This window comes from Chiloscyllium plagiosum, unplaced genomic scaffold (genome assembly GCF_037043375.1).
Source record: "Chiloscyllium plagiosum isolate Xiang-an unplaced genomic scaffold, Cpla_swu_hap1 HiC_scaffold_17, whole genome shotgun sequence".
NCBI lineage: Eukaryota > Metazoa > Chordata > Chondrichthyes > Orectolobiformes > Hemiscylliidae > Chiloscyllium > Chiloscyllium plagiosum.
In genome coordinates, this window is record NW_028270155.1 from 24,584,404 (window position 1) to 24,612,202 (window position 27,799).

The 27,799-nt window shown below is 43.4% G+C and overlaps 1 protein-coding gene across 1 annotated transcript in view; it reads right to left on the reverse strand.

Moving 5' to 3' along the window:
- The window catches only part of cdh13 (cadherin 13, H-cadherin (heart)), a 1,096,178-nt gene that overhangs the window by 731,467 nt on the left and 336,912 nt on the right, over positions 1-27,799 (reverse strand). Inside the window, exon 3 of the mRNA XM_043706651.2 lies at positions 6,441-6,652. Coding sequence (XP_043562586.2) covers positions 6,441-6,652 — 212 coding nt within the window. The remainder of the gene's footprint in view (positions 1-6,440; positions 6,653-27,799) is intronic.

A 27,799-nucleotide genomic window follows, 5' to 3' on the forward strand; every position in this document is an offset into this window, starting at 1 on the left:
TTCTGTAATTCAATCCCTTTGCCAATAGAAGCTAACAAACCTTCTTAACAACCCTATCAACCTAGGTGGCAAGTTTCAGTGATCTACGTCCATGGTCACCAGGATCTCTCTGCTTATCTACACTACCAAGAATCTTATAAATAGCCCAGTACTTTCAATTCCTGTTGCTCCTTCCAAAGTGAATTACCTCACACTTTTCCACATTAAACTCCATTTGCCACCTCTTAGCCCAGCTCTGCAGCTTAGCTATGTCCCTTTGTAACCAGCAACATTCTTCAGCACTATCCACAACTCCACCGATCTTAGTGTCATCTGCAAATTTACTAACCTATCTTTCTACGCCCCCATCTTGATCATTTATAAAAATGACAAACAGCAGGGACCCCAAAACAGATCCTTGCAGTACACCACTAGTAACTGAACTTCAGGATTAATATTTCCCATCAACCACCACCCTGTCTCCTTTCAGCTAGCCAATTTCTGATCCAATCCGTTAAATCACCCTCAATCCCATGCCTCCGTATTTGTGCAATAACCTACCGTTAGGAACTTTATCAAACACCTTACTGAAATCCATATACTGAGGAACCTCGATTGTCCGAATACCAATTATCTGAAAATCGGATTATCCGAAGGAGATCTCAAGGTCCCGTCAGAAACATTACATCAAAGATGTGTGTCTAACACTGATCCCGTCTTTTGTTTACAGCGATTAAAAGTGCTGCTGAGAACAGTCCTGGACTGATGGGAGCACAGGCACCGTCTCTAAATGCCTGACCTCCCACCCCCTCTCTCTCGCTCTCTCTCTCTCCCCCCACACTTTCCCTGGAGTTCTACATAGGTGTGTACCCTAAACCCCCCCTTCCCCAAATAATCTCTCTAACATTGTCTTGTATAGGGCAGAAGTGGAACCTGTCAAAATATTGCAGTAAAAAGGTGTGTATGTGTGTGCGCTATTTAAAGACTCACCCCCCGCCCCCAACCCCTACCCCCCAAAAGACAGCAGCAGCTATCTTGTTGTTGGTGTCCAGTCCGGCTGCCCCGGGGAGGTGGAGGTGGGGGAGGACAGGGGCTGCGCGGGGGACAGTGTTGGGGGTGGGTGAGGGCGGTGTTGGGGGCAGATGGGGAGGGCAGAGGCGGTGTTAGGAGCAGGCGGGGGGGATGCGGGCAGGGGGCAGTTTTGGGGGCAGACGGGGGGACGGTGTTGGACAGGGTTTGGGGAGTTGGGCAGGGGTCTGTTTTGGACGGAGTTTGGGGGCAGGCGGGGGTGCAATTTTGGATGGGGTTTGGGAGGCAGGCGGGGCGGCGGTGTTGAACAGGGTTTGGGGGGGCAGGCTTGGTGGTGTTGGGGTCAGGCGAGGGTTTGCGTGCGCTCTGCTGCTGCTGGTCTCCTGAACGGGGAGCAGACTTAATAGAAAACTCCAAGCCCCAGAGTAAAGGTATGGAATCGATTAACTGAATAATCAATTATCTGAACGAAATAGTGCTTGCCCATCTCGTTTGGATAATCGAGGTTTCCCCTGTATGCCACATGGACCGCTTTACCCTCATCCATCTGTTTGGTTACCACCTCAAAGAACTCACTAAGGTTTGTGAGGCATGAGCTACCCTTCACAAAACCGTGTTGACTATCCCTAATTAAATTATTCCTTTCTCAGTGATTATAAACCTATCTCTTATAACCTTTTCTAACACTTTACCCACAACCGAAGTAAGGCTCACTGGTCTATAGTTGCCAGGGTTGTCTCTATTCCCCTTCTTGAACAAGGGACAACACCTGCTATCCTCTAGTCTTCTGACACTATTCTTGTAGACAATGACAACATAAAAATCAAAGGTAACGGCTCTGCAATTTCCTCCCTGACTTCCCAAAGAATCCAAGGATAAATCCCATCTGGCCTAGGGGTCTTATCTATTTTCACATTTTCCAGAATTGCTAGCACCACCTCCTCATGAACGTCAATCCCATCTTGTGTAGTAGCCTGTATCTCAGTATTCTCCTCAACAACATTCTTTTCCAGTGTGAATACTGACAAAAAAATTCATTTAATGCTTGTCCTAACTCCTCAGAATCCATGCACAACTTTCCACTACTGTCCTTGATTGTCCCTAATCTTTCTCTAGTCATCCTTTTATTCTCAATACACCTATAGAAAACTTTAGGGGTTTCCTTGATCCTACCTGCCAATGACTTCTCATGTCCCCTCCTGGCTCTTCTTAGCTCTCTCTTTAGGTCTTTCCAGGTTAACTTGTAATGCTAGGAGAAAGTGAGGACTGCAGATGCTGGAGATCAGAGCTGAAAAATGTGTTGCTGGAAAAGCGCAGCAGGTCAGGCAGCATCCAAGGAGCAGGAGAATCGACGCTTCGGGCATAAGCCCTTCTTCAGGAATGAGGAAGGTGTGCCAAGCAGGCTAAGATAAATAGTAGGGAGGAGAGACTTGGGGAAGGAGCGTTGGGAAAGCGATAGGTGGAAGGAGGTTAAGGTGAGGGCGATAGGCCAGAGAGGGGGTGGGGGCGGAGAGGTCCGGAAGAAGATTGCACGTCAAGAAGGCGGTGCTGAGTCCGAGGGTTAGTACTGAGATAAGGTGGGGGGAGGGGAAATGAGGAAGCTGGAGAAATCTGCATTCATCCCGTGTGGTTGGAGGGTTCCTAGGCAGAAGATGAGGCGCTCTTCCTCTAGGCATCGTGTTGCCATGGTCTGGCAATGGAGGAGGCCAAGGACCTGCATGTCCTTGGCAGAGTGGGAGGGGGAGTTAAAGTGTTCCGCCATGGGGCGGTTGGGTTGGTTGGGGCGGGTGTCCCAGAGGTGTTCTCTGAAACGTTCCGCAAGTAGGCGGCCTGTCTCCCCAACTTGTAAAGCTGCCTGACCTGCTGTGCTTTTCCAGCATCACACTTTCGACTTTGATCTCCAGCATCTGCAGTCCTCACTTTCTCCCTGTGCTGACTCTTGCTCAAATTCACGAGTCCACCAAAGCCTTGAATTTTACAACTCTGATTCGACAGACAAATTCACTTCTTGCAACTCAGTCTATTCTGCTGCCCAGCATTTAGATTTTCTAATGTCAGGCATCCTGTTACTCCATCAGAGGGAGTGAATAGGCAATCCATCAAGTTTCTGCATCGGCTGCTTTTGAATCAGCCAGAGTGATGTCACTGCTCATTTTTTTACATTCAGCACCTCTTGCTTTCGCATGGACAAAGGTCTACTTGGCATCTTTGTAGACAAAACAACTGATATTGATAACTTTCCACAAGAGTTGCCAATTCATTTTCTTCTGTTACTTGTTCATCACAATTATAAGACAGTCAGTGCCATTAATGAAGCTCTGTACACTGTAAATTATTTAGCATGTGGCTATTTGGAATGAACAGGCTGAAATAATTTTAAACATCAGTGCAGGAAAGATAAAATCAAAGATTGAAATCGATTCCATTCCATTAAAAGTGTAAATTTGCAAAGAAGGTACAAAATTTCCCTCCATCGTAAGGTTAGAAGTGGGGATGTTCATCAATGATTGAACAACGTTCATCACCATTCACAACTCCTCAGATACTGAGGCAGTCCATGTTTAAATGCAAAAGGTATGAGGGGCAAGTTTTTATTTTAAATGCAGAAAGTGGTAGGAGTCTGGAATGCACTGCCAAGGGTGGTGATGGAGGCAGATACTAAAGGGGATTTTTCGATAAGCACATGAAGATGTCAGGAATGGAGAGATATACAGTCATGGAGTCATAGACATGTAGAGCACGGAAACAGAACCTTCGGTCAAACCTGTCCATGCCGACCAGATATCCCAACCTAATCTAGTCCCACTTGCCAGCACACAGCCCATATCCCTCCAAACCCTTCCTATTCATGCACCCATCAAGATGCCTGTTAAATGTTGCACTTGTACCAGCCTCCATCGCTTTCTGGCAGCTCATTCCATACACGTACCACCCTCAGCGTGAAAAGTTTGCCCCTTAGGTCTCTTTTATATCTTTCCCCTCTCACCCTAAACCTATGCCCTCTAGTTATGGACTTCGCCACCCCAGGGAAAAGATTTTGTCTATTTAAAGTTTGTGAGAAGATTTGTAGCTCGGGTGTTCGTGGCTGTGGTTCTGTTCGCCGAGCTGGAAGTTTTTGTTGCAAACGTTTTCGTCCCATGTCTAGGTGACATCCTCAGTGCTTGGGAGCCTCCTGTGAAGCGCTTCTGTGGTGTTTCCTCCGGCATTTATAGTGGCCTGTCCCTGCCGCTTCCGGTTGTCAGTTTCAGCTGTCCGCTGTAGTGGCCGGTATATTGGGTCCAGGTCGATGTGTTTGTTGATGGAGTTTGTGGATGAGTGCCATGCTTCTAGGAATTCCCTGGCTGTTCTTTGTTTCGCTTGGCCTATAATGGTAGTGTTGTCCCAGTCAAATTCATGTTGCTTGTCGTCTACGTGTGTGGCTACTAGGGATAGCTGGTCATGTCGTTTCGTGGCTAGTTGATGTTCAAGTCCCTCCTCCCTACCTTTTATCTTAACCTGCTTGGCACACCTTCCTCATTCCTGAAGAAGGGCTTATGCCCGAAACGTCGATTCTCCTGCTCCTTGGATGCTGCCTGACCTGCTGCGCTTTTCCAGCAACACATTTTTCAGCTCCCAACTCCTGTACTTAATACTCTGACCAATAAAGGAAAGCATACCAAACGCCTTCTTCACTATCCTATCTAATTGCGACTCCACTTTCAAGGAGCTATGAACTTGCACTCCAAGGTTTCTTTGTTAAGCAGCACTCCCTAGGACCTTACCATTAAGGGTATAAGTCTGCTAAGATTTGCTTTTCCAAAATGCAGCACCCCACATTTATCTAAATTAAACTCCACCTGCCAATCCTCAGCCCACTGGTTCATCTGATCAAGGTCCCGTTGTAATCTGAGGTAACCTTCTTCGCTATTCACTACACCTCCAATTTTGGTGTCATCTGCAAACTTACTAACTATACCTCTTATGCTCACATCCTTATATAAATGATGAAAAGTAGTGGACCCAGCACCGATCCTTGTAGCACTCCACTGGTCACAGGCCTCCAGTCTGAAAAACAACCCTCCACCACCAACCTCTGTCTTCTACCTTGAGCCAGTTCTGTATCCAAATGGCTAGTTCTCCCTGTATTCCATGAGATCTAACCTTGCTAACCAGTGTCCCATGGGGAACCATGTTGAATGCCTTACTGAAGTCCATAAAGATCACATCCACTGTTCTGCCCTCATCAATTCTCTTTGTTACTTCTTCAACAAACTCAAATTTGTAAGACATGATTTCCCATGCACAAAGCCATGTTAACTATCCCTAACCAGTCCTTGCATTTCCAAATACAGTACATCCTGTCTGTCAGGATTCCCTCCAACAACCTGCCCACCACCAACGTCAGGCTCACTGGTCTATGGTTCCCTGGCTTGTCCTTACCACCGTTCTTAAATAGTGGCACCACATTAGTCAACCTCTAGTCTTCCAGCACTTCAACTGTGACTATCGATGATATAAATATCTTAGTAAGATGGACCAAGGACAGGCAGAAGGGATTACTTTAATTTGGTATCATGCTTGGCACAACAAGATGAGCCAAAAGGTCTGTTCCTGTGATGTATAGTTCTGACATCTGGACAATATCCAGGCTTGGACAAGTGGCAAATAACATTCATGCCACGCAAATGCCAGGCTGTGACCATCACAATCTAACCAGTGTCCCTTGAGAGTGAATGGCATTACCATCACTCAATTCCCTATTATCAACATCCTTAGGGTTACCATTGACCAGAAACTCAACTTGACTCACCATATGAACACAGTGGCTACAAAATCAGATCAGAGGCTAGGAATACTGTGGCGAGTAACTCACCACCTGACCCCACAAAGCTTGTTTACCATCTATGTGTAAAAAAATAGGAGTATGATGGAATACTCTCCACTTGCCTGGATGGGTGCAGCCTCACAACACTCAAGAAGCCTGAATGGAATTATAGTCACAAACATCCACTCCGTTTACCACTGATGCTCAGGAGCAGCAGTGTGTACTATCTACAAGATGCACTGCAGAAATTCACCAAAGATCCTCAGATAGCACCTTCCAAACCAATTGCCCTTTCCATCTGGAAGGACAAGGGCAACAGATAAATGGAAACACCACCACATGCAAGTTTCCCTACAACCCTCTCACCATCCTCACTTTGAAATATATCTCTGTTCCTTTACCTGTCGCTGGGTCAAAATCCTGGAGTTCCCTCCCTAAAGGCAGTGTGGGTCAACTCACAGCAGCTGGACTGTAGCAGCTCAAGAAGCCAGCTCAGCACCACCTTCTCGAGGGCAATTAGGGACAGGCAATAAGTGCTGGCCAGCCGGCTACAGCCACTTCCCACAAAAATGAATTTTAAAAATGCACGTCGGTTTTGCATACATGTTTAGATATTTTCTGTTGTTACCTTTAAAACACTACTACGATTGCCTTCTTCCCCCACAATCCAGACTTCAGCCAAGTCCTGTGCATGAGCAGACGTTGCCTGGATGAGGAATCCTGGCACGCGGGCTGCCATTTCTTTTACAGCAAACACAGATCCATCTGCTTCGACCCGAAAGTCTGGGTTAGAAATTGAAAACTCCAGCCCTTCATTCCCATTGCAGTCATCAAACAGAACTGAAAAGACAGAGAGAAAACAATGTCAATTCGAGGTAGCCTTCAGTGCTGGCTTTCTTAATCAAGAAGCAGACACTTGCTGTTACTCATGCTGCAAGGAACAAACCCCAACACAGTGCAAATGTTGCTCTCTGCAACCATTAATCTTAAGAAATGATAAGAGAACTGTCATTATTAACAATATATTGCCTTTGAGGTTGCCAATATTTCACTTATAACAAAGCTGGGTGACAACAACAGCAGAAAGTTTAATGCATCGTCTGTACGTTAATATAGTTTTAAAAGAACTAGCATCCATTTTCCTTGATCCACAATAAGACTTTACTACAGAGCGACATGCAATTAAGTAAATGTGTACAGAGTTAGCCAGATTGTGGATTCTTTGTAACTAATTCACAATTACATATATTTCCATGCATTAAATGGAATATTTTAGAACATAAACAATTTCTTTTTTTTAATTTAGATGCAACTTTTAAAAGAAAATTAAGTCACAAAAATAGTCCATTCTCACTCCCTCAGTAAGAAGACCAAGATGAGTAGGTGCCAGTGAGCTATCGTCTGCAAACTCTCCTCCAAGCCAGATAACTATACTGATGTTCCTTCATTGTCACTGGAACACATTTCTCCAAATCCCTTCACAACGGCAGTTTGAGTTGCCTGACACCCTAAAGTATGTCGCTATTCAAGGTGTAGGACAGCTCACCAACACCTTTTGCAGGGCAGTTAGAGATGAGCAATGAATGCCAACTCAGCCAGTACTATCCATATCCCATGTACAACAAACAGCTAAAACACATTATTTTTGAAAGAACCTTATCTGCTGTGAAATTATTACAATTAACCAAGTGTTAATTAGTTTGAAGTTAACTTTATTTAGGATGTGGTAGACTCCCATTTATAAAGTGTTTCCAATATAATGAGTAATAAAATTGTCTGTACAGTTAACATGGAAATCAGATTTGCACACCAGTTGCTAATAAGCCAAGAAAACATGTACTGGACTATAAGGCAGCCTTATTTACAACTGTTCCATGTATACTTCAGCAATTCCCAGTTAATACCATGGACGTATGAATCAAAGCAAACTAGAACAAACATGGTTAAAAATCACACAACACCAGGTTATAGTCCAACAGGTTTAATTGGAAACACTAGCTTTCAGAGCACTGCTCCTTCATCAGACAACCTCCTGATGAAGAAGCAGCTAGTGCTTCCAATTAAACCTGTTGGACTATAAACTGGTGTCGTGTGATTTTTAACTTTGTACACCCCAGTCCAACACCGGCATCTCTAAATTAGAACAAACATGAGCAGTGATGGCAAAGTTGAGACAAAAACATTGATACCATCTGAATGTGGTTCCAATGTGTGTTTTGCAGTAGAAATTATAATTCTCAGAAATCCATTCCAGAAACTATATGGTTCACTTTTTAAATGATACCTTTCTCTTCTTATGCCACTGCAAGCAAGCTAGAATACAACTTGATGACAGCTCAATATATTCATTCCAACTCAGTGAAGAATGACTCATTTCTTAGCCTCTAGCTCATTGCAGTTCTCTGATCTCAAGACATACATTTCATTAACCTCCAGACATGGGTCTCTGTAAGGTCTCTAAAGTAGTTAAAAACTTGTATCACACCATTTACATTTGAAGAAAAATGAAAGATTATTTGTAATATTATCAGCTGATAAGCTGTTAGCAAGACACAAGTGTAAGTAATAATTTTTTAATAGTTTTTTTAAGTTTGTTATTTTAAAAAATGGTAATTGTATGATTGCTAAGGTAAAAAGATTTAAATCTTTGGTAGTTTTTCTATCAGAAATCTCATCAGAACATCTGAATGAGGTTAAAATTCAGCAAATGAAGAAATATTGAAAGATTTATGTGAATGTATAAAGTTATTTTAAGTTTCAGCCAAATAAATAGAAACGAACAAATATGTTTGAAAATCTGAGCACAATTTTCATGAACCTAAGCATCAAGGAGCTAACATGAGCCAGTGATCAACTTGACTTGGTATTAATAATGTCGGCAAAGTAGATGCAAAAAATTGAAGTGGAAAATGGTTAACATGGATAACAAAAGTTGCCATAACCTGTTCATCAGTAATATCTTAGACCACAAACTAAGTATTTAACTTTAAAAGATACCATAAAGAAGTAACTAAAGCAAATACAATGGCAGATACTTTAGGGGATAACTTAGATACATGGGATATGTTCCAATGAAAAAGAAAAATAGCAAGGGGAAGACCCACCATCACAATTAACTACAGAAGGATAAAGATATTATCAAACTTAAAGATAGGTGGCAGGTGAGAAGATAAGACAATATTAAAATCAGCAAAGACGAACTAAAAGATTAATAAAGAGGAGAAAATTAACATATAAATAAAATATGAAAAGTTTCTATAGCTATTTAAAAAGAAAACAGTTGGACAGAGAAAGCTAGTCCTTGAGAAGGTGAGACTGGGGAATTAACAGTGGAAAAAAAGGAAATGGCAGATACATTACATCGGCATTTCCTATCAATCTTCGCTGGAGAGAATAAGTAAATAATTGTTAACCAGAACTGGCAAGGGAAGAAGAATCTCAAGAAAATTGCAATCAAGTGAGTGGTACTGAACAAGTAATTAGACCTGCAGGTTGACAAGGCTTTGATTCTTGATGGACTTCAACCTAGAGTTTTATAAGAAGTGACACATGAGATAGGTGATGCATTGCTTTGAACTTTCCAAACTTCTGGAGATTTGGAGAATGTTCTAATCAATTGAAAAATAAAGTAACTCCTTTATTCAAATCTAGGGCAGGGAAGACAGAAAACAGGAAACTATGGACCAGTTAGTTTAACTTCTATCATGTGGAAGATATGAGAAGTCAATTAGACATTATAGTTGGACACTTTGACAAGTTAAAGGTAATTGCGCAGAGTCAACATAGTTTTGTGGAAGGGAAATAACGTAACAAATCTATTAGAATTCTCTGAAGAAGCAACATATGCTGTTGATAGAGGACAACCAGTGGATGTGTTGTACTTGGCTTACCAGAAGACATTTGATAAGAAAACAAAAGCTCTCATGGTCTAAAAGGTCAACATATTGGCATTAGTAGAAGATTAGCTATATAGCAGGAAACAGGAGAAAGTAGAAGCCGGTAATTTTCTGGTTGGCATGATATCATGATCAAAGTGTCACATCAATCAGTGTCGGCCCCTTAAAATTTTACAATTTATTAATAACTGACTTGAATAAAGGGACCAAAGATATGTTTGCTACATTTACTGATGACACAAAGATAGGTAGAAAAGTAAGTTGTAAAAAGGACAAACGGTGGATACAAAAGGTTGATTAAGTCATTGGGAAAAAATCTGGTAAATGAAGTATAATGTGGGAAAATGTCAAATAGTCCATTTTGGCAGGAAGAGTAAAGAAGAAGCTTATATCTAATGGCAAGAGATTACAGAGCTCTGAGAGGGATCTGGGTATCCTTGTGAACGAATCGCAAAACATTAGCATGCAGGTATAGAAAATAATGAAGAAAGCTAACAGAATGTTATCATTAATTGAGAGGAGAATTGAATATAAAATTACGAAGGTCATGCTTACATTACATTGAACATTTGTGAGACCACATCTAGTATAGTGTACTGTCTGAAGTATTAGACTTCTTATTCAATGAAGGATGGAAATGCATTGGAAACTGGTGGACATGGTTCATTAAATTAAATTAATACCTGAAATGAACTGCTTCTACATCCTTCCAAAAATCCACAATCAAGACCGACTCTTCACATGTATTGCTTCAGCCTGCTCCTGTCCAAATTAACTCATTCCGTTCTATTTTGAATCTCATTCTTTCTCCCAATTATACTTCTTTCAATCTAGCCTACTATGATGGTTGTTCAGTGTGGTGTTCTCTACATTGGCAAAACCAAATGTAGACTGGCTGATCAGTCAATAACACAAAACCCAATCTTCCAGTTGCTTGCCACTTCAATATACCATCTCATTCTCAACCTAACATTTCTGTCTTCAGCGTGCTTTAGTATTATTGCATAACCCAACAAGACTGAAGAAACAGCCCCTTATTTTCCACTTAAGCACTTCACAGCCCTCAGGACTCAACATTTAGATCAACAACTTCAAACCATGGACACTGTACTCCATTTTGATTACCATCTCCTTCTCCCCCAAAACCCTAACCCCATATTTGTTTGCATGGGTCTGCTCTCAGTACAGCTGACCAAGTTACATCCATCATGAATATCATTAACACCTATTCTTCATCTATATTACTCCTCAGGACCAGACAGGAATGTGGAGTAATCAGATCAATCATGATTTTATTGCTCCTAGTTCAATAGTATGTAAATAAAGTAGCAGAGGTTGTTTGCTAATGCTTGGAGTGTGGCATGCCTTAGAAAATAGAAAGCTGAGCGTGCAAAATACCTGATACCTAAATGAACAAGCTCATTGTACACGAGACCCAAAATGGATCAGGAAGCAAACTGAGTGATAGAAAAGGAGGAATTCCACAGGAAGGTCCATGAGGATCATATGGATGAATATAAGAAAATGCAGCAAATGCATACATTCACATAGAAAAAGCAGAGCACCACAGATTGAACAATAATGTTAGAAAACATGCAATATTTTAACAGAGGGAAGAAGTGAAAATCGTAAAAGGCAAGAACAGAAATGGAAAGACGAGAATGGGCACAAAATAGTGAAATATCTAAGCGATTATTTCCTTCAAGCATTCACAGGAACGGTGTATGTAGTCAGTAGTATGCCTCCAAAACATTATAACTAGAATAAAGCCAATAATTTGGTTAAAGGAGAGACGAAAGTCAGAGACAGACTAAAAAAACCCAAACAAATTATGAGGGATAGATTTCCTTTATACCAGCTTCCGAATGGAATGAGGGGCAGAATTTATAAAGAATGAATATCCATTACATAATAACATTCAAATTAGGATATTCCCAACAGTGAGGGAGTGCAGGATCAAGGGTCACAGTCCAAAGATATGGGTTAAACTATTTAGGACTGCAATGAGGAGAAATTTATTCACGCATAATAATAAGCCTGTGGAATTCATTCCCACAGAAAACTATTGGCGTCAAAACATTGTATGATTTGAAGAAGGAGGTGGATATTTCATTGGGCTAAAGGGATCAAAGGATGAGGAATATAAGCAAAAACAGGATATCAAGTTGGATGATTAGCCATCATTATTAATGGTATAGCAGGCTTGAGCGGCCCAAGGGCCTACACCTGCTGCTCTTTTCTGTGTTCCCATGTTTAACATTCAACCCCTAGAGCCCGTTCTACCATTAGATTAGATTAACTTCCCTACGTACAGAAACAGGCCCTTCGACCCAACAAGTCCACACCAACCCTCTGAAGAATGACCCACCTAGACCCATTCCCCTACCCTATATTTATCCCTGACTAATGCTATGGGCAATTTAGCATGGCCAATTCACCTGACCTGCAAATCTGTGGACTTTGGGAGGAAACCCGAACACCTGGAGGAAACCCACGCAGAATAGGGAGAATTTGCAAACTCTGCACAGACCTCGCCCAAGGCAGGAATCAAACCCGGGTCCCTGGCTCTGTGATTCAGTTAGGACGGCACAATGGTTAGTGCTGCTGCCTCATAGTGTTATGAACCCAGATTCGATTCCACATTCGGGCGACTGGCTCTGTAAAGGTTGCATGCCATCCCTGTGTCTGCAAGTGTTTCCTTCCGGACGCTTCAGTTTCCTTCCTAAGATGTGCTAATTTGCTTACTAAATTATCCATAATGACTATGGATATGCAGGCTAGTGGGTTAGCCATGAGAAATTCAGGGTTACAGGGATAGGGTACAGGGTGGGTCTGGATAGGATGCTCTTCGGAGGGTTGGTGTGGGCTGAATGGCCTGCTTCCACACTGTTGAGATACTATGATTTATATGATTTCACGGTTGATCTATCTGTGCTTTAAATTCCAAATTCCATCTACCCTTGATTCCATCCACTCATATTTTTAAGGATTTTAGTTGTTTAGTAGAATTGTAGCTTCAGTTAGGATGCTATTTTTGTATATGGGTTGAAAAAGATTAATATTGTAAGTGTTATAAGGACCACACACTCAGCTGCTCTCATATGGACCAGTGGGCAGAAAGGCTAGGTATCTCAAAGGAATAAGACCTGACATTGAGTACTCCTCAAACTCTCTGGAACAACGTCAAGGATATCAACGAAATCTGCAACTGGTATCTAACAACCATCTGCCTGCCTCCACCTCCTCCGTCAGAGAAAAACAAAGATGCTTAACAAAAAGAAACTCTATATCATTGTCCTAAAAGGGCAACTCTCATGTTAAAAGAGTAGCCCCTAGTTTTGGACTCACCCACAAGAGGAAAAATCTGTCCCATTTCCACCTTGTCAAGACCTTCCAGACTTGAAACAAGTTACCCCTCACTCATCTAGAGTCCAATAGAAGTAAGCTTAGTCTGTTTGACCTTTTCTTATGAGATAATCAGGTCATTCCAGGCATCAATCTAGAAAATCTTTTCTGAGCTATTTCAAATGCTACCATGTTAGCTTTACACACATTTAAAAACTGATATAACAACCTGGTTTCATTACTGATCCTAACAACGGCACCTCGTTGTAACAGTCACTCTCAGTTTAAGAGGTTCACAAATTCTGGAGTGAGGCTTGAACTCCTAACCATTTACATTAGATTCCCTACAGTGTGGAAACAGGCCCTTCAGCCTAACAAGTCCACACTGACCCTCCGAAAGCAACCCACGCAGACACACCTCCCTCTGACCAATACACCCAACACCTTGGACAATTTAGCATGGCCAATTCACCTGACCTGCACGTCTTTGAACTTAGCTCATTTTTCAAACATTCTGCATGAGCCAAACTAAGAGGAAGTCAACATTGACTCATTTGCTAATAACTATCTGTATTTGCAGAATAACTACATATTTGCATGATGATTACTCTAAAGTTGACATGCCACATAAAGTCATGTGTACAACACAACAATTTGCAATTGTGTTGAAGTTGCAGTATAAACCTAGAATATGGATGCAAGTTGAAACTGAAAAGGATTATTTGAAAATACTTTTCTGTAATACAACAACACTTCTTTTGCTTCCCCTAAATTTATGACCTCTACTACCTCGAAGAATTGAGCCAGCAGAATTGAGATCACTACTACCTGCAAGTTCATGTCTACATCACCGAACAGCTTGACTTGGAAATGAAGCATTGGTCCTTCCTACTGCTGGTTTAGCATCCTGGATCTCTGTCTCTAACAACATTGTGTGACTACCTTCAGCTCACGCACTGAAGCATCTCACAAAGTTGACTTACCATTGAATGCTAGAGAGGAATCAGAGATGGGAAATGGCCATGTAACTGATGCAATGTCTAGTAATGAATGAGTTACAAAACTAGCATCATGCTGTGGGGGATTAACACCACATAGACTATAAAAGTGTTCAGAAAATAAATGCCTTGGAAGTCATGTACAACTTTTGAAGTTACTTGTGATTTAATTGAAATGTTTAGACAAAGCTGCCTGCACTATTTCAACACCTAACAGTCAACTGCCATAGAGGAGCTCCATCCATTCATATTTTTAAGGACTTTAGTTGTGTAGTAGAATTGTAGTTTCAGTTAGGATGCTATTTTTACATATGGGTTAAATAGGGTTAATACTGTAAGTAGGCAGAAGTGAGTACTGCATTTTCTGGTGATTAGAGTGGTGCTGGAAAAGCTCAGCGGGTCAGGCAGCATCCGAGGATCAGGAAAATCGACGTTTCGGCCAGAAGGGCTTCATCCTGATGAAGGGCTTTTGCCTGAAACATCGATTTTCCTGCTCATCGGATGCTGCCTACCTGCTGTGCCTTTCCAGCACCACTCTAATCTTGACTTTAACCTTAATACTGTAAGTGTTATAAAGACCACCCTTTCAGCTGCTGTTATATGGACCAGTGGGCAGAAAAGCTTAGTATCTCAAAGGAGCAAGACCTGGCATCGAGTACTCCTCAAAGTCTCTGAAACAATGTCAATGATATCAATGTAATCTTCAAATGGTGCGAATATGCAATAAAATACATCATGTTAACTAGTTGAACTTAGAGTTAGATCAGAAAGTGCTTCTCCTCTACCACCCAAGTACCAAGTAGTACCTTTAGTTCTCCACATGTCAAGAGGACGGTGCCAGCAATGCTCATCATGAGAAGCAACCGATACAATGTCGTAAACTGGCATGCCCATATAACAACTACCAAGGTCAAAACCCATGAACAGCGCTGTGAGTGTGCCAACACCGCAAGGAATGTAGTAGTTCAAGAAGGCAGCTCACCACCAGCTTCTCAAAGATATTTATGGATGTTGGGCGAAACAATGTTGGCCGAAACAATGATATGAAATACAGGTTGGCCAGTTTATTGACCAGTCTGAGATTGTTAACTACAGAGTTAAGCATTTCTGTAAGCAGTCTACGGAACATTGATTTACAAAGTGGAATGGAGTGTTGCTAAAAAATCATAAAATAACTCGCAAAAATCTGTAGCAGAAAGACACAAAGGATAATGCAAGAGAAAACCAATTCACGCATGACCAGTACGTAGTGAAGCTGAAATCTTCATTCTTGTTTTACAAAACGTACGAGGCAGCATCAAGCTGACTTTTACTTTTACTCCACTAGAAATTTATGCTACTATAATGGTGGCTAAAGTACATACATCAGAATGTATAATTTGTCATTTTTACACAACTTTATGTCAGAGGAATTTCTATACTATTGACAGGCATGTTTATTAGAGATTTACATAGTGTGCTTTCATCAGGTGTAATGTTGTTTATTTGTCCAAAATGTTTTCTTCACAGCTGAAAGCAATCACTTGATTTAGTTCAAGAGGATGTTTATAACGTTTTGTACAATTGAAGAGAGAGAGAGAAGACTCACTTTATATGTCGACAAAAATTATCCAAGTGACAATTAATGCTGCAGTTATCCAGACATTCTAAATTACACGTTTGTCACAAGAATGGGCATGACCTTTGAACAATGAACAGAATTTGGTGTTTGAAACGTTTGGACACTGTATTCTGCAAATACATCCTCATCCACCTACTGCCCCCAGGAATTTTAAACAGCTTTGATTTCAGAGGGGCTGAGGGGAGAAGCACTTAGCATCACAGCCATTTAAAATGTTAGAAACCAGTTTCTATGCAGGATGTCAGGGGAGACAAAGAACACTATTGTGTCCCAAACAAAGCAAATCAGAAGGATAAATGATTGCTTTTTATTTCCAAACTTAGGATTTGCACTCATGTTCAAATCCACTAAACTCAATTCAAGATCCAAGTAGAACTGGTTTAAGACGAGATGAAGATCTTTGTAGCCCAATGGAGACAAAATGATGATATTTGTAAATCAATTATCAGCTATATTGAACATGCACCAACAGAGGTGTGACCAACAAGTAGGTTTTTTGTACACAAGTAGAAGCACAATCAGACAGAACTTTGGGTAATCAAGGTGAGGTTTAACTTAAGGAATCATCAGCTCTTGCTTCATGTTCAAGGATCTCTTAGAAATTTGGCATTCCAATGAGTTAAGAAATCAAGATATTCAAATCCTACTACTGGTTAATGCAATAAAACCAAAGCCAGTGCAGGATGAGGTTACATCACATTGAGAAATGGTAGAAAAAGTATTTCTGATTTCATTTTTAAAGCATGCAAAGATACCTGAGTAACAGTGCAATACATTATCAAATGCTCACTTCAACTCTGACAAGATTGTGCTAGATGTAGCAACATCTTACACTTTGTCTTTATAAATGTATTTGCAATTTCATTCCTTCCAGTATATCTTACCCCATGGGTGTACTGCTCTTCAGAACATAGAAATGTGAGTTTGAATAAACTCTTAACTTAATCTTCCAGGATCTAGGTTGAAAATCACATATTCTATCCATACTCAAGACCTGACTTTATTTTACTTCTGTGATGAAGTGTATCATTGTTTTTATATACTTACTTTCTTACCCTCTATACTGCCAACTTCCACCGTTACTTAAGCCACACTGTGATTTTCCGCACTTGGATGAATCACTGGGGATAACGCGGCAGCAAAAAGATTTTTATTTCAAAAGAATACTCTGCAATTGATTTATTCCAGCGACTTTGCTGAAGTGCCACAACAGGCTGCTCTGCATGCCACTGTTCAATGCGAAGAAGGAGAAAAAACAAACAAAAGAAGCATTATACTGTATTGGAAAAGTTCTCTTCCTGCCCAGAAGCAGTGATCATTTTTTAAATTGCAATTCTTGGAGTTTACATACAGTATGGCAATTTTCAAGCTGTCAGCCACAGTCGTTGTCTGCTGCTGAAGGCCTCATTCACATAACCAACTTCAAGCAGTTAAATAAATGGGCCACTGCTCATTAAGGAGATGAGTGGTGGGCACAAAATTGGCTTGTCGAACAATACTGCTGATAAACATTTCATGAATATCTTTCTGAGAACTAGTGATCACAACAATTGCACAGTATAAACTAAATGGAAGCAATAGGTCATGAAGGGAGCAAGAATATGAAAAATATCCATCAAAGTCGTATCAAAGCCTTTGTTTGTAATATGCAATTACAAGAACCAACTGGTAAGAACTGAGATGCTTTTTCAATCAACCTCGGTCAATCCTATCTTTCTGATGCTGTGTTGAATACAGAGGTGAAATGTTAAATGCAGTAAAATTGTAGAGCTTTGTTCCAAGTTAACAATTTTTCTAAGTTTTGACAGAACAGAATATGGGAGTCTTTTATGTTTGTAACAATTACTGGAACATAATTATTAGACTTCTCAGCATTATCATTTAGGAACATGTATTGCTGTAAAGCAAGGGAGATGGAAAGAAATTATGGTAACGTTTAAATGACACATGAGACAGAAAATAGCAAATCCAGCATTTTGAATCTTTAATATATTGTAATAGAATTTCCTAAAAATATTTCATTTCAAATTTTCTGGATTTTCAGCTGTTCTGTATTAGTGATTTTCTGAACTTGCAAACCTTCAGCTGCCTATTAAAGGTGGTTAAATAACCATCAGTCATTTCTCTCTAATGAGAGAACAGCACTCTCGTCCTCTGGGAATATGGTGACTTTAGCTTTAATAAATGATATTTTTTAAACTTTCAGGGACCATAATGATATAACAGACAATGAAAAATTCAGATAAATAACTAACTTTCTTCCTTTGCAGCAACAACTTGTGGAATAAAGGGTTAATTAAGAATACATACTGAACTACAAAGCTATGTCATCATGATATTAGATCACATGGAATTGGGACTGGGACCTGAGTTGGTTAGGCTTCAGAGCTCGGCAAAAGTGAGGACTGCAGACGCTGGAGATCAGAGTCTAGATTGGAGTGGTGCTGGAAAAGCACAGCAGATCAGGCACCATCCAAGGAGCAGGAAATTCGACGTTTCGGGCAAAAGCCCTTCATCAAGAATGAAGGCAGGGAGTCTCCGGGGTGGAGAGATAAATGGGAGAAGGGTGGGGTTGGGGAGAAGGCAGCCAAGAGTACAATAAGTGGATGGAGGTGGGGATGAAGGTGATAGGTCAGAGGGGAGGGTGGAGTGGATAGATTGGCAGGTAGGACAGGTCATGAGGATGGTGCTGAGCTGGAAGATTGGAACTGGGGTAAGGTGGGGGGTAGGGAAAATGAGGAAACTGGTGAAGTCCACATTGATGCCCTAGGGTAGAAGTGTTCCGAGGTGGAAGATGAGGTGTTCTTCCTCCAGGCATTGGGTGGTGAAGGAGTGACAGTGGAGAAGGCCCAGGACCTACGCTTTAGGGAATATCTCAGGGACACCCGCACCAATCAACCCCACCGCTTCGTGGCCCAACACTTCAACTTCCCCTCCCACTCTGCCAAAGACGTGCAGGTCCTACCTGCCAATCTTCTTTCCCACCTGTCCAATCCACCCTCCTCTCTGACTTATCACTTTCATCTCCACCTCCATCCACCTATTGTACTCTTGGCTACCTTCTCCCCAGCTCCCCCCCCACACACACCCCCCACACCTCCCATTTATCTCTCCACCCCAGAGGCTCCCTGCCATCATTCCTGATGAAGGGTTTTTGCCCGAAAAATCAATTTTCCTGCTCCTCGGATGCTGCCTGACCTGCTGTGCTTTTCCAGCACCACTCTAACCTAGGTTTCAGAGCTGTCCACTCATACAATTTCACATTTAAAATTACAGTTAGTAAACATTGATGCTTATGGACATGGATGTGCATTACCATCAACAAGCCAGACATGATCTTATTACATGTTAGATCAATGATCAGACCCACAGAACTGGAAGCAAGTGGCAAGGAGTGCCTGAAGTGAGTCCCAACACAGTGTATGTCAGCGGTTTGGAAGGAGGAGAATCACAGAAAGAGGGTGAAAAGCCTGAAGAGAAGCCCAGAGAAAATCAAGTGCAGGAGGTGAATGACTTTGTGACTGGCTTAGTCATGGAACCGGAGAAGAGAGGAAACCCCGTGCAATGCTGGCAAAGGAGCAAAGAGAAAAATATCTCACCGGGCTTTGCCTTTACAAGAACTGTTCAAGGCTCTGACCACACCATGTATTGGATCAACTAACACTTATGGCCTTAGAGATTCTGCACTGACTCAGGCCGTGATTTTAAAAAAAGACAAGGACCAGGTCAGTATATTGTTGTATGCAATTGGCAGCAGTGCTGATGCCATGCTAATCCAAAAAGACACAGAAGGAGTAACCAGTTTGTAGGGGGATGAAATTAAGGCCTTCTATATCTAGTTAGTTTACTGTGTAATCCTATTAAAGATCAGGTTAAGTTTAGTTGACAGAACCAGGAGCAGGGAAATCCATCGATTCTTTTATTAAAATGATTGGTATATCCTTGATGCCAATATGGAAATTTGTAACATTAACTCATAAGAGACTGCGATGAAATGGGGGAGCTGACTGAAACTTTGTTGGAGTTCTTAGAACGCCTTTCATTCACAAACAGTAGATTACCACACAGGCTGAACTTCATAACCAAACAGACTTTTAACCCATGGAAACAGATCGCAAATGTAAAAGATGGATCACTTCAATCTGCGACAATCCAAAAAAAGAAAAAAACAGATGTTACCAAGGTATTGGGTACTTTCCTCTTGGGGTACATATTTGGGTAACATAATGATTTCTGATACAAAGATATCATGTTTACTGGAAAGAAAACTAATTTTAAATTGGATGCCAGTTGGCTGCATCCATTCTTTCAGATCCAAATCTGTGACTGAAGCCTCAATTTCTTCATCTATTTTCCATCAAGCTTCGTGGTCCAGGAAAAATCATAATAAGAGTGGACTCAAGCTAGGTTGGTTTCAATCAGAGCGAGATCATCAATACTCTGTGTTAAAAATCACACAACACCAGGTTATAGTCCAACAGGTTTATTTTTAAATTTGTACAGCCCAGTCCAACACCGGCACCTCCAAATGAACACTGTGTGTGTCATTCCCACTGAATATTAAACTTTATTAAACATAGGTACTTGGATAGCCTTAAATCTTTTAGATTCATCAGCTGCTGCAGCAATTGATGTCAACTCATTAATCTCTGAACTATTCTTCTCTGAAGAAACATTCCATCTTCATTTGGTATAAATAGCATGTAGGGGAAATCAGTAGTATATTTGTATGAGAAATCGAAAAAATGAGAAATACATCACCAAATAAATAGTCATAGAGTCTAGAGATGTACAGCATGGAAACAGACCCTTCAGTCCAACTCGTCCATGCCAACCAGATATCCCAACCCAATCTAGTCCCACCTTCCAGCACCCGGCCCATATCCCTCCAAACCCTTCCTATTCATGCTGTAGCATTTGATTTCAAATTAAAAGAGAGCGCAAAGCAAAATTATTCAGCGAGAGTTCAGTGAGTTGAACCAAAACAGTGACAGTTCTAACAATAATTGAGGAACATAGGGAGGAATGAATGCTCTGGGCTGGCACATGCTGCAGAGTTAGGGGGAAATGAAGCCTTTAAAAGATTCACACAATCGGCAAATAGTTTGCATTTGACACTTTGAGAGATAAGAAGCCAGTAAAGATCAGCAAGGAATTCATCCAATTTAGGGCAGGTCAAAATGTAGGTAGTGATGTTTTAGACAAACTGGCTTATTATTGAATTTTGAGAGACAGGTGAGGAGAGATTTCAAGAAGTTATTCTTTGAGACAAAAATAAAAAAGTACGGTTAAGAGCTTCAGTCCCTAATGTTGATTGATGGCCGGTGGGGGAGGTGGGGAGGGTAACTGGCAAATCATTTGCATCGATTTATGTTCTAAATTTTCAGGTTAGTTGATATCAATTAGCCAGCATAGAAAACAACTCATACATAACGCATGCTTATATATAAAAGTTTCCTCTTTGAGTTAAGATAAAAAAAATTTTTATACTCTGTGTTTCACTTCATATAAAGTTTAAACTTATTTGTCAGATGTAGATGTTAAGAGAAATGCAAAGATAACAAGAATTAGTGCTTTAGTGAAATATGGTCTATTCAGTTAGTGCACAAAGAGGAGTTTGTAGTGGTCTAAAAAAAAGTACATATTTATGTCTGAAGAGTTTGCAAGTTAACATCTAATCTTCCTTTTGCGGCTGTGCAGGTTAATCTTACATCCACTACAATGAGTTTGATTTAAAAGAATTAACGCAGGTTCTGCTCGTTACCTGGTAAAAGGTAGGAAACACATGTTGATTCTGAGGGACAGGACCTAATGAAATAAGTGTCAGGTATTTAGCTGGTAACATCAGGCATTGCCTGAGATACAGGACCCCAGCAGCAGAAATCCCACCTACTCAGCACTGGCAACTAGTCAGCAGCTCTCCAATTGGAATGACAGCTGCATCTGGTAATGCTCAGAGTGAAGTCTAGAATTGCCAAGGTAAGGAGGACACCAGTGAGATGGACAGAATAGGGTCACAGTAAAGGAGACTTTGGATGGTCAGAGGCATGGACAGTGGAATAGCTTTGAGAACTTAGCCCCTACCCAATACCAGGATCTTCTAACCACTCACTATGCCTTTGAAACAGAACTCTTGATCAAAATGGCGAGAGGCACAGGAAACCGATGTAGCTCCTATTTCATCTCGGAATCATCACTAACCTCCAGTGGGCTTAATGAGACAGATTGGCTCAAATGGCTCAAGAATGAAACAATTTGGCAACCTGCTGTAAGCCGCTAAGTATCACCCATAGGCTTCATCGCAGATAATATTCCTCCCTCGAGGAGACCAACATGTGGATACCGCTAATCAACCTGTTCGGAGATGGTATTATACATTACTACTGCAGGGAAACTACCACTGCACCACAAGTGCCCCACACAATTGCCTGCATGGATAATCCTGTCATATTTCCAGCCATGATATTTCATTTCTACACCAAAAAAGAGTTTCACACAAATTATTGTCTATATATAAAAATAAAGCACTAATAATCCAACTATATCTACATTTTGTATCTCACCATGCATTCATCACACTTCATAGGTGAACAACAGCGTACCAAAGATTACATTTTGTCATTTGTGACTAATGGGAATGTAGAACAAGGAGGAGCAGGAGTAGGTGTTGGAGTTGGAGTAGGTCATTTGGCCCTTTACATCATAACCAAGTCCTTAACACTCACTCAGGTCACAATTTTGAATTACAAAACAACACATCACTTCCATTAATAAGCAGAGTCTCTCTCTTGTAGTTAGATCATTGTGACAATGTCTGCAGAAACTGATAACTATTGTCAAGAAATCCAAATTTCCAGCGACCAATTTAAAGGATCATGACAGATTTTACGGTGTACAACTTTAACTCCAACAAACAAATTAAAAACAGATTGACTAAACATTATTTCAATAGGTTAATATGGAACAAAACTTTGCACTTTAAATGTTTGAAATACAAAAAATCTCTCATTCCATGGTTAAAACTTTACACTGTCCCTGAAATAAATATTCAATTCTGCCAAAATTACTCCAAGTTGATGCTACACTCCTGAGGGTTTGCTCCCATTTGTTTTATTTTTCCCCAGCTTGGTTCACTTTAACCTCAGGATTGTCTTTACTGGAGTCTCTTTCTCTTGATCAAGCCAGCTAAATCTTACAGCCTCATTTTAAATTTGCATAAACGGAGTCATTTTGATTCAAATACCAGCTCCTGCCTGCATTGTTGCAAGTAAAACAGACTCGCTACTTCTATTGAATTCCTCTGTCTCAGATCCTAGCAGATTGTCTTCTGAAATTTAGGGGTTTTTTTTAAGGAGTACATTATAACCAATCCTCTGGTGGCTTCCTGTGCACTTTCTCCTCTCAAAGTCCATTTCCATAACAATCTAATGTTAAATGGCAACATAGATAGGCCTTGCGTTCAGATCAAAATGCTAATTAGCTATCGTCCAGCCCTTACCTCTAGTCTGTCTCGCAACGAAATGGGAGAAAGTGAGGACGGCAGATGCTGGAGACCAGAGTTGAAAAGTGTGGTGCTCGAAAAACACAGCAGGACAGGCAGCATCCGAGGAGCATGAGAATCGACGTTTCTGGCATAAGCCCTTCTTCAGGAATGAGGCTGGTGTGCCAAGCGGGCTGATATAAAAGGTAGGGGGAGGGAAATTGGGCGAGGGGCGCTGGGAATACGATAGGTGGAAGGAGGTGAGGGTGAGGGTGATAGGCCGGAGAGGGGGTGGGGGCGGAGAGGTCGGGAAGAAGATTGCAGGTAAAGAGGGCGGTGCTGAATCCGAGGGTTGGGACTGAGATAAGGTGTGGGGAGGGGAAATGAGGAAGCTGGAGAAATCTACATTCATCCCGTGTGGTTGGAGGGTTCCTAGGCGGAAGATGAGGCGCTCTTCCTCCAGGTGTCGTGTGGCCAGGGTCTGGCGATGGAGGAGGCCAAGGACCTGCTTGTCCGTGGCAGAGTGGGAGGGGGAGTTAAAGTGTTCAGCCACGGGGTGGTTGGGTTGGTTGGTGTGGGTGTCCCAGAGTTGTTCCCTGAAATGTTCCGAAAGTAGGCGGCCTGTCTCCCCAATGTAGAGACCAACACATCGGGTGCAGCGGATACAGTAAATGATGTGTAGTGGAGGTGCAGGTGAATTTGCGACAGATATGGAAGGATCCATTGGGGCCTTGGAGGGAGGTGAGGGGGAGGTGTGGGCGCAAGGTTTGCACTTCTTTGCAGTTGCAGGGGAAGGTGCCGGGAGTGGAGGTTGGGTTGGTGGGGGGTGTGGACCTGACAAGGGAGTCGCAGAGGGAGTGGCCTCTCCAGAATGCTGATAGGGGTGGGGAGGGAAATATATCCCTGGTGGTGGGGTCTGTTTGAAGGTGGCTGAAATGACGGGAGGATGATACGATGTATCCAGAGGTTGGTGGAGTGGAAGGTGAGGACCAGTGGGGTTCTGTCCTGGTGGCAATTGGAGGGGCAGGGTTCAAGGGCAGAGGTGCAGGAAGTGGAGGAGATGCGTTGGAGAGCATCGTCGACCACGTCGGAGAGGAAATTGCGGTCTTTGAAGAAGGAGGCCATTTGGGTTGTTCAGTAGTGGAATTGGTCCTCCTGGGAACAGTTGCAGCGGAGGCGAAGGAATTGGGAATATGGAATGGTATTTTTAGAGGGGGCAGGGTGGGAGGAGGTGTAATCTAGGTAGCTGTGGGAGTCGGTCGGTTTGTAGTAAATGTCTGTGTTGAGTTGGTCACCCAAGATAGAAATGGAGAGGTCTAGAAAGGGGTGGGAGGAGTCTGAGACGGTTCAGGTAAATTTGAGGTTGGGGTGGAAGGTGTTAGTAAAGTGGATGAACTGTTCAACCTCCTCGTGGGAGGCAGGCATAGCTGGAGCTCATGCAGGAGCCCATGGCTACTCCTTTGGTTTGGAGGAAGTGGGAGAATTGGAAGGAGAAGTTGTTAAGGGTGAGGACCAGTTCAGTCAGTCGAAGGAGGGTGTCAGTGGAAGGGTACTGGTTAGGTTGATGGGAGAGGAAGAAGCGGAGGGCTTGGAGACCTTCGTGATGGCAGATGGAAGTGTATAGGGACTGGATGTCCATTGTGAAGATAAGGCGTTGGTGGCCGGGGAAGCGAAAATCATGGAGGAGGTGGAGGGCATAAGTGGTGTCCTGTAGGAGGAGGTGTCCGCGAGTTGGCATCTAGCTTCAGTGATGTAAAGATCGGTGCGCCAAACTACCACTGCGCCTCCCTTGTCTGCCGGTTTGATGATGAGGTTGTGGTTGGAGCGGAGGGAGTGGAGAGCTGCGTGTTGTGAGGGTGAGAGGTTGGAGTGAGGGTGAGAGGTTGGAGTGAGTGAGAGGGGTGGACAGGCTTTCGCAGCAACCTCCGCCCCCAGTGACGTCACTCACCTGCTCAAGGACCACACCGCACACTACGCCACTCCCACGTCGATCTCCGCCCCCATGACCAACACCGCTCCCACGACCAACACCGCCCCCATGCCTATCTCCGCCCCCATGTCTAACTCCACCCCCACGCCCAGCTCTAGCCCCACACCAGGTCCCAGGTCCCAGATCCTAGCTCCTAGCCCTGCCGTATTTTCACCAGCCCTCCAGACCTCCCCGTCTCTGAGGATGAATGACCAGTCCTCAATAGAGGCCTCACATTCCTCCCCCTACACTCTCGCATCAATGAGTTCGACACGCGGCTAGACATCGATCATTTCTTCTGCTGCCTTCGCCTCCGCGCCTATTTCTTCAACCAGGACTCTCACCCACCCTCTGACGACCCCTTCTCCCACCTCCAACACACTCCATCCACCTGAACACCTCATGCTGGCCTCTTACCCGCCCTCGATCTCTTCATATCTAAATGCTGCCGTGACATTGACCGCCTCAACCTGTCCACCCCTGTCACCCACTCCAACCACTCACCCTCACAACTCGCAGCCCTCCACTCCATTCACTCCAACCCCAACCTCACCATCAAACTGGCAGACAAGGGAGGCGCAGTGGTAGTTTGGCGCACCGATCTTTACACCACTGAAGCGAGACGCCAACTCGCGGATACCTCCTCCTACTGTCCCCTTCACCATGACCCCACCTCCCACCACCAAACCATCATCTCCCAGACCATCCATAACCTCATCAACTCAGGAGAACTCCCATCCACCGCCTCCAAACTCATAGTCCCACAACCCCACACCACCCGTTTCTACCTCCTTCCCAAAATCCACAAACTCGACTGCCCCGGCCGACCCATTGTCTCAGCCTGCTCCTGCCCCACTGAACTCATCTCTGCATACCTCGACACTGTCCTGTCCCCCTCAGTCCAAGAACTCCCCACCTACGTTCGGGACACCACCTACGCCCTCCACCTCCTCCATGATTTTCGCTTCCCCAGCCCCCAATGCATTATCTTCACCCGGACATCCAGTCCCTATACACTTCCATACCCCATCAAGAAGGCCTCCAAGCCCTCCGCTTCTTCCTCTCCGGCTGACCCAACCAATACCCTTCCACTGACACCCTCCTTCGACTGACTGAACTGGTCCTCACCCTTAACAACTTCTCCTTCCAATCCTCACACTTCCTCCAAACCAAAGGAGTAGCCATGGGCACCCGCATGGGTCCCAGCTATGCCTGCCTCTTTGTCGGACATGTGGAACAGTCTGTCTTCCGCAGCTACACTGGCACCACCCCCCACCTTTTCCTCCGCTATATCGAGGATTGTATTGGTGCTATCTTGTGCTCCCACGGGGAGGTTGAACAGTTCATCCCATTTACTAACACCTTCCACCCTGACCTCAAATTTACCTGGACCGTCTCAGACGCCTCCCTCCCCTTCCTAGACCTCTCTATTTCTATCTCGGGCGACCGACTCAACATAGACATTTACTACAAACCGTCCGACTCCCACAGCTATCTAGATTACACTTCCCCCCAACCTGCCCCCTCTAAAAACGCCATCCCATATTCCCAATTCCTTTGCCTCCACCGCATCTGCTCCCAGGAGGACCAATTCTGCTTCTGATCAAACCAAATGGCCTCCTTCTTCAAAGACTGCAATTTCCCCTCTGACGTGGTCGACGATGCTATCCAATGCGTCTCCTCCACTTCCCGCACCTCTGCCCTTGAACCGTGCCCCTCCAATTGCCACCAGAACAGAACCCCACTGGTCCTCACCTTCCACACCACAAACCTCCAGATACATCGTATCATCCTCCGTCATTTCCACCACCTCCAAACAGACCCCACCACCAGGGATGTATTTCCCTCCCCACCCCTATCAGCGTTCCAGAGAGACCACTCCCTCCGTGACTCCCTCGTCAGGACCACACCCCCCACCAACCCAACCTCCACTCCCGGCACCTTCCCCTGCAACTGCAAAGAAGTGCAAACCTTGCGCCCACACCTCCCACCTCACCTCCCTCCAAGGCCCCAATGGATCCTTCCATATCCGTCGCAAATTCACCTGCACCTCCACACACATCATTTACTGTATCCGCTGCACCCGATGTGGTGGTCTCTACATTGGGGAGACAAGCCGCCTACTTTCGGAACATTTCAGGGAACACCTCTGGGACACCCACACCAACCAACCCAACCGCCCCATGGCTGAACACTTTAACTCCCCTTCCCACTCCGCCACGGACATGCAGGTCCTTGGCTTCCTCCATCGCCAGACCCTGGCCACACGACGCCTGGAGGAAGAGCGCCTCATCTTCCGCCTAGGAAACCTCCAACCATACGGGATGAATGTAGATTTCTCCAGCTTCCTCATTTCCCCTCCCCCCACCTTATCTCAGTCCCAACCCTCAGATTCAGCACCGCCCTCTTGACCTGCAATCTTCTTCCCGACCTCTCCGCCCCCACCCCTTCTCCGGCCTATCACCCTCACCTCCTTCCACCTATCATATTCCCAGCTCCCCTCATCCAAATTCTCTCCCCCCTACCTTTTATCTCAGCCCACTTGGCACATCAGCCTCATTCCTGAAGAAGGGCTTATGCCCGAAATGTCGATTCTCCTGCTGCTCGGGTGCTGCCTGGCCTGCTGTGTTTTTCCAGCACCACACTTACAACTAAATGGCAAAAGTGAGGACTGCAGA